The sequence below is a fragment of the Stomoxys calcitrans genome, chromosome 1 (genome assembly GCF_963082655.1).
Source record: "Stomoxys calcitrans chromosome 1, idStoCalc2.1, whole genome shotgun sequence".
NCBI classification, from domain to species: Eukaryota; Metazoa; Arthropoda; class Insecta; order Diptera; family Muscidae; genus Stomoxys; species Stomoxys calcitrans.
Window position 1 is genome coordinate 80,840,289 of NC_081552.1, and position 7,946 is coordinate 80,848,234.

The window sequence follows — 7,946 nt, forward strand, 5'->3', positions numbered from 1 at the left end:
TCACTAAATGGATTAACTTTCCTAACAGATCACTCATTTGGATAATAAAGTTCAATAATTAGCAAGCGTTGTTCATTTGTAAGGCGATTCATGGTCAAATTGTAGACTATACTGAAAACAAACACGAAACGTGCGTAAGCAATTTGAACCAGTGTTGCCAAAAAGATAATAGCTAAAAAAATATCACTATTTAGATGGTCACAATGAGGGGGCTGTGAGCATTCCAAAATTATGGGGCCTTATCTAGTCTCGATGAAGTATACCGCTTTGCTTTCACTCGCTAGAACAGTCGTCTCAGTCATTGTGTCCGTCCTGGTCACTGTCTAATCGGAAAACATGCTGATGGACTGAAGGTAGGCAGTATCGAAGCTGTGAGGACTTCAAAGAAGAAGTGACTATAGAAACCTGCAGTGTGTGTACCGCACTGGCAGTCAAAAGAAGTTATAATGTAGGTTATCATTGCTTTGAGATCCTGGCTGATTAAGCGGACATGAACGTTCTGAAGTTGTTGGGCTTTTTAAAGCAATCTGGTAGTTAAACGGTAGGAACTAACCTGTGGTATCACAATGGACGGAATCGTCTATGTGAGATTGATGGCATACTGCCATTTAAACCTAACCTAACGTACCCATAGACTTGACTTCTTGAGCCCCTAAAGGACGCAATTAAGTTCCGATTTGGTGATAATTTTTTCCTTATGCAGGCCCTTATCATTGAGCTTAAACTCGAAACGGACTGCACTCATTGAGAAGTTAGCCCTTGTTCCTTAAAGGAATGTTCCTGCATGTTTGCATTTGAAAAGGGTGATTTTTTAGATATTATCTTTTTGGCAATACAGGTTTAATCAGCTCACGGGAGTTTCGTGTTCTGTTTCACTGTCAAACATCTTTAGCTTGGTCTATATTTTAACCATGAATCGTCTTACAAACGAACAACGCTAGCAAATTATTGAATTTTATTGTCGAAATGAGTGCTCTGTTAAAAAAGTTCATCGCTCGCTTCTTCCATTGAGTGACAAAGCTCATTTTTGGCTTAATGGTTACCTAAATAAGTAGAATTGTTGGTTTTGGAGTGAAGATATGTCAGAAGCATTGCAAGAGCTACCAATGCATTCCGAAAAGTCATAGTTTGGTGCGGTTTATAAGCTAGTGGCATCATTGGACCGTACTCCTTTAAAGATGATGCTAATCGTAACGTAACTTTGAATGGTGAGCGCTACCGTGAGATGATATCCAACTTTTTTTGCCCTAAATGCAAGAGCCTAACTTACAAGACATGTGGTTTCAAAAAAACGGTGTCACATGCCACACAGCACGAGAAACAATGGACTTATTGATAGGCGAATTCAGTGAACATTTTATTTCATGTTCGGGAGTATCCCAACATTGGAGTAAGAGGATGGACCATTTGAGGCGCAGTCACGGTCAACATTTGCATGAAATAATCTGCAAACATTTTATTATATGGACAGTACTATCGATTCAAATAAAGATTTCATGCATTTTTCTGAATTTTATGTTTTTTTTTTTTTTTTTTTTTGAAAACACTTTCCTATAGCTCTTAAGAAATCACCCTTTACATATACATATGTATATGTCAGCTATTTCCAAATTTAAAACAATTTTTACCAAATTCAGGAAGCATAGTATTAGATCCGGTAAAAACCAGTCTGCAAAATTTCAGGAATATTTGTTAATTTATTTGCTTGTTATGTCTTTTGAGTGAAAATCGGACGTGCTTTTATATGGGAGTAATATATAAATCGAAACCGATCTCTACAAAATTCAACGGCTATATTAAGAGTCTCAAGAAAATTGTCTGGGCCAAATTTCGTGAAGATTGGTATACAAATGTGCATAGCATATCAATTTTATTGAGTTAAAATCGGGCGACATATATACGATAGCTATTACGAGGGTGGCCTTTTATATTTCGTGAATAGAGAATTTAAAAATAAATATTAATCATCAAAAATAACTTTATTGTTTTTCAATTAAAGCATTTAAGAATAATATTAAAGCATTTTAGAATAACGACCATTTGTCCATTTGTATTTATCTCAACATGATCTGTGCGAAATCAAAATGTCCAATTAAAAAAATCGAAGAACCTATGGTATCTTGCTGGTTATGTTATACGACTTATCACGCAAAGTGAGTCGAATTTTCTGCAAGAACTGCCAATAACATAAGAGAAGACAAATGACTTCGTTGGTGTTGTGCAAAGTGTAAAGTATTCGATGTTGAGTTTTATGCATTTTTATACCATCCACCATAGGATGGGGGTATACTAATTTCGTCATTCTGTTTGTAACACCTCGAAATATGCGTTTGAGACCCCATAAAGTATATATATTCTTGGTCGTCATGTCGTTTTTAGTCGATCTAGCAAAGTCCGTCCGTCTGTCTGTCGAAAGCACGCGAACTTTCGAAGGAGTAAAGCTAGCCCCTTGAAATTTTGCACAAATACTTTTTATTAGTGTAGGTCGGTTGGGATTGTAAATGGGCCAAATTTTGATATAGCTGCCATATAAACCGATCTTGGGTCTTGACTTTTTGAGCCTGTACAGCGCGCAATTCTCATCCGATTTGGCTTAAATTTTGCATGAGATGTTTTGTTATATCTTCCAATAACCGTGCTAACTGTGGCTCAAATCGGAACATAATCTGATATAGCTGCCATATAAACCGATCTGGTATTTTGACTTCTTGAACCTCTAGAGGGAGCAATTCTCATCCGATTGGGCAAAAATTTTGTACAATGGCTTCTCTCATGACCTTCAACATACGTGTCTCTAGATTTTGTTTCTTGAGCCCCTACAAGGCGCAATTCTTATCCGAATGAAATGAAATATTACACAATGACTTCTACAATATTCAGCATTCATTTACCGTCTGAATCAGATTATAACTTGCTATAGCTCCAATAGCATAACAGTTCTTATTTAATATTATTTGTTTATTTGAGATCCATGGTGGAGGGTATATAAGATTCGGCCCGGCCGAACTTAGCACGCTCTTACTTGTTTAAGAATACTCGCAGCGAATTCGAAACCATTAATAATGAACTCGTCGCCTTAATGGAAAAATTTGCAAGATACAAAAAAGTTTTTGAAAATGCATCATGCCAGGAGAATTTTCTGCAATCACCCATCGATTCATTGCGTAAAAGAAAAAAACATTGAATCGTAATATAAACGCAGTTCCATCTATTACTGAAATTCCAATGGATCAGTTAGCATCAACCAGTTTGGTCGCCGATTACACGTGACTTAATACTCTGCCGCCTTCTGGCCTATTGACTCCATCGAACACAGCTGCTTCATCAAGTGCTCCTAGTGCTTCTGCCTTACCGTCTGGAACAACAACATTTAACACTCCACAAGCTACACCCAAACTACCCACTACGACTCCTAAACCACTAAAAGTTGCCCCGAATGAGAAAGCGATTTTTGCAGCCAAATTCGCTGCTGAAACTTTCACCGATGACATGTTATTTTATATAAAATCAAAGATTGACTTTGATGTCGAATTGAGTGTTTACAAATTTAAGTACCATGAAAGGCGTAGTAAAGCTTCTTTCCGAATCTTTGTTCCAGAAGCCATTTTTGGAGTCGTTATAAAACCTGATTTTTGGCCTGCTAAGGCGTTTATCCGAGAATATATCTTTAAGGATACGCCTTGGCTTCAGAATAAGGTATACGATTCTGAAATACTACGTTCCAAATATCAAATACATAGGCGTGATGGGAACAATAAAATTAAAAAAATCTGGCGGTGGTGTGCTAATAGCGGTCTCCACTGAATTTCCTTCTGAAGAAATAATGGTGGAATCTTCCTTGGATATTGAATTTGTAGCCGTAAAGATATTGTTGAAAAATGTTTTAATATTTATTTCATGCTCTTACGTCCCACCCTCTTCATGTGAGGATATTTATTTAAAACACGTATCTGCAATCCAATCAGCATTTCAGTCGTCTGAACCAAGACACATGTTGATTGCCCTTGATGATTTTAATCTTCTTCAAATTAACTGGATTCATTCGTCCGAGTCAAATGATTTAACACCCGTGATACCAAATGGCATTTCTAATAAATGCATCGCCATATAGTTAAATTTTGGTCTTTTTCAAATTAATTACATAAACCATTCATTTTCTAAATTTCACGATCTTGTTTTCGTTGATGAACCATCTGAGATATGTTTAATGATTTTTTCTAATGATCCAGTTGTAAGTCCTGAGGATAGATATCATCCGACACTCAAATTACTTATACCCTTTCCCCCTCTTAAAGTTAAAAGAGATGTAGCAATAGAAAAAGTGTACTGTTTTGCTAAAACTGATTACATCAAACTGAACTCCTACTCTCATCTGTTCATTGGAATGAAACTTTCAGATCTTAAGATATCAATGAAATGATTTCAACTTTTTATATTGTGCTACTTGACTTTATTTCTCAATCTGTCCCTAACACTACTTTTTGCAACGCATCTGGTCCTCCATGGAATACAACGAATGAATCCAGGAATACTTTCTAGGCTAAGGAACAAGAAGAATTAATTATATAAAAGGTTTAAACACTCAGGGTCAACGTCTGACTTTTCGATGTATTCATTAACAAGATGCGATTATAATAAAGAAAACAAATTGGCGTATGGTAGTTGTTAAAATGCAAATAGGCCAGGCGTAGTGACTTCCAAGGGGATTTTGAATAAAGTACAATCAGCTCGAAGAAGAATAGATTTATTGAACAAATTGACTTATATTAAAATTCCTAAAACAAATAAACACAAAATATAAGAGAGAATAAATGCAAACATTTACACCGTACTTTATAGTATGGAATCCACTAGTTATTCTTAGTTAAATTTTAATGGCTGAGAACTGCGTATGAACCAACAAAAAAAATATGCCGACTAAAAAATGGCGAAAATTTAGAGACGCATCTTGACATTTAATTAGTTTCGTTAACTTAATAGTAATAGATTACTTTCTAATTTCGTGTATTTGCCAGATCGACAGAATATTCGGGTAATTTTTTGGGTTGCGTTAACATTCCCCCACCAGTATGGCCAGAAGATTCTTCGCCGCCAGACTCTCGTTGTAATTCTACTTCCAAAACCGCGAGCTTAGCCGCTGGTCGATCGAGAATACCATGTTTCGTAAGCACTTTAGCACTTCGAACCTGCCCATCCCTAGCCAATCTCGTCTCCAAGACTTTTCCACGCAGCCAGACATTTCGTGGTAATGATGGGTCAACTATGATGACTAAATCGCCTTGAGAAAGTGGTTTAGACTTTTCGAACCACTTTGATCTACATGTTAAAGACGGCAAATACTGCGCTACCCACTTCTTCCAAAATATGTTTGCATATTGTTGTGAAATGAGCCAACCTTTTCTTAACAGTATACCGCTTTGGGAGCACTCCGACATAGGCTTTAAACCATTTGAACTTCCTAAAAGGAAGTGATTCGGCGTTAAGGCTTCATCCGTTTCTGAGTGCAATGGAACATACGCAAGAGGTCTTGAATGAATGATATTTTCAACTTCTATTAGCATACTTAATAGAAGCTCATCACTGGGTGACCTCGATGGCATAATTTTATATAATATTGTCTTTACAGACCGCACCAATCGTTCCCATGCACCTCCCATGTGAGGCGAGGCAGGAGGGTTGAAACCCCATTTAGTTGTTGTAGTCGTAAAAGTCCGTACCATCTCGTTCTTATCCACATCTTTCAAAGACTCTCGTAATTCTCTCTCGGCTCCAACGAAATTAGTTCCGTTGTCACTATAAAACTCCTGTGGTATACCCCTACGAGCCATAAAGTTTCTGATAGCCAGAATACAAGAATCGGTGTTCATAGAGTGAACTATTTCAATGTGCACAGCTCTTATAGTGAGACAGGTGAAGAGACAGCCGTATCTCTTTTCTTTATGACGATTTACAGTGACCAAGATAGGTCCAAAAAAAGTCCATTCCAGTGTAAGCAAATGGTGATGTAAACGATGCTAGACGAGCCCGTGGTAATGTTGCCATTTGGGGTTGTTGTGGCGATACTTTTTTAACTTTGCACATTTGACAAACTCTAACGACTGATTTGAAAGTGACACGAAGCTTTGCTATTGAAAAAATTTGACGAACCTCGTTAATAACAGTCTCATGGCTTGTGTGATAGTATTTCTCATGATAACTCATTAGAAGTAAAAAGGTTATTCGGGAGCTTTTCGGTAGAATAATTGGACGTTTCTGCTCTCTCGATATATTTGCGTTGTCAATTCTACCATACACTCGAAGAATGCCATTCTCTATGTAAGGAGATTTGTTGTAAATTCCACTTGTTTTTGAAAGTGATCTTCCATTTAATAAATTTTCAAACTCCGCAAAGTATTTTTCATATTGAGCCTGTCTAAATAAAATATGCTCTGCTTTCTGTAACTCCTATCGTGAGAATTCGCCTGTGTTTTTATCTGAATGTCGGCAATTGCATATAAAACGCAGTACAAAAGCTGCGCTCCTTACAAGTCGAGACCACTTTGAGAACCTTGACTCAGTAAAAACAGCTTCGTACTTCGAAACCACAAACAATCGGTGAACCTGCTCCTCTTTCGTTGGCTCATGGTGAAAATCCGGTAGCGGCCAATCTTCTTCACTTTTCGACAAAAAAATCTGGGCCTCTTAACCATCGGCTGTCATTAGACATTCTCGGAGTCTTTGCCCACTTAGTTGCATCGTCTGCCACATTTTGTTTACTAGGTATCCATCTCCAATCATTGATAGCAGTTATTTCCAAAATTTCCGTGACCCTAAAGGCAACAAATTGTTGATATCTTCTGTGATCCGAACTGATCCAGCTTAGCACGGTCTTCGAGTCCGACCAATAGAACTTTTGGCTAATTTGAAGGGTATGATTTTCTGCAACATACTTTGCAAATCGAGCTCCTATCAGAGCTGCCATCAGCTCCAGCCGGGGTACAGATGTTATCTTTATTGGCGCCACCCTTGACTTCGACCCAACGATGGAGCATATAACTGAGTTACCTTTCTGCACCCTAAAATAGCACACAGCGGCATACCCATCTTTACTAGCGTCTACAAAGGTATGAAGTTGAACTTTAACATCACGAAAATTATCAAAATGTTGCAAATAACAACGTGGAATTTTGAGGGTTTGAATATCAGGAATAATATTTATCCACTGTTTCCACTTGGATTCTATTTCAGGGGATATTTTTTCATCCCACTTTATTTTTGAACGCCAGACATCTTGCATTAGGACCTTTACATACATTATTACGTTGCCTATTAGGCCCAAAGGGTCATATATTGACATAACAAACCGCAATGTTTCCCTCTTAGTCGGAATTTTTTTCCCCAAAAAAATATCCCCTTCTACGAGCCATGTGGCAATTTTGAATGTAATGACGTCCTCTTGGTGCTCCCAAAACACACCTAAAACTTTTTCAATTCCACGTTCATCTTTAACATTCAGGCACTTTGTGGCCTTTAATGGTTCGGCAGGAAAAGAACCCATTACAGACTTGTTATTTGAAATCCAATATTGAATCCCCCTTGCCGATGTACATATGAAACATCTGAAATTAGTTTTATTGCCTCTTCTGGGCTGTTAACGGAGTCAAGAAGATCGTCCACATAGTGATTTTCCCGAATAGACCTAGTCGCTTCTGGATATTCGTTTTCAAATCGAGATGCATTAAGATTTTTGACATAGTGGGAGATGCTAGGAGCACATGTTGCCCCAAAAATCATTACATCCATAACGTATACCTCTGGTTCCTTAGTTTGGATACAATCCCGCCATAAAAATCTCTGAACGTTGCGATCTTCTTCTCTTATAAAAACTTGGTGGAACATTTCCTCGATGTCCCCACATATGGCCACAGACTTCTGCCGAAACTTAAAAAGTACTGTTGGTAGGGGAA

General features: G+C 37.7%; 1 protein-coding gene across 1 annotated transcript; it reads right to left on the reverse strand.

Moving 5' to 3' along the window:
- Positions 1-4,994: 4,994 nt before the first annotated feature.
- LOC131996320 (uncharacterized) lies at positions 4,995-7,294 on the reverse strand. Its single transcript, XM_059365892.1, has 2 exons — positions 7,080-7,294; positions 4,995-5,835 (listed from the first exon to the last, which is right to left on the reverse strand). Exons 1-2 carry the CDS (start codon positions 7,292-7,294, stop codon positions 4,995-4,997), a joined length of 1,056 nt encoding a protein of 351 aa, XP_059221875.1.
- Between the last annotated feature and the right edge of the window lie 652 nt (positions 7,295-7,946).

What these genes read in the sequence shown, in the direction of transcription:
- LOC131996320 (XM_059365892.1), bottom strand. Translation starts at nt 7,294, where the DNA reads ATGTATGTAAAGGTCCTAATGCAAGATGTCTGGCGTTCAAAAATAAAG. An exon ending in GTAGACGCTAGTAAAGATGG is followed by an intron (nt 5,836 to 7,079) that starts GTATGCCGCTGT and finishes TCTGGCTATCAG; the next exon opens with AAACTTTATGGCTCGTAGGG.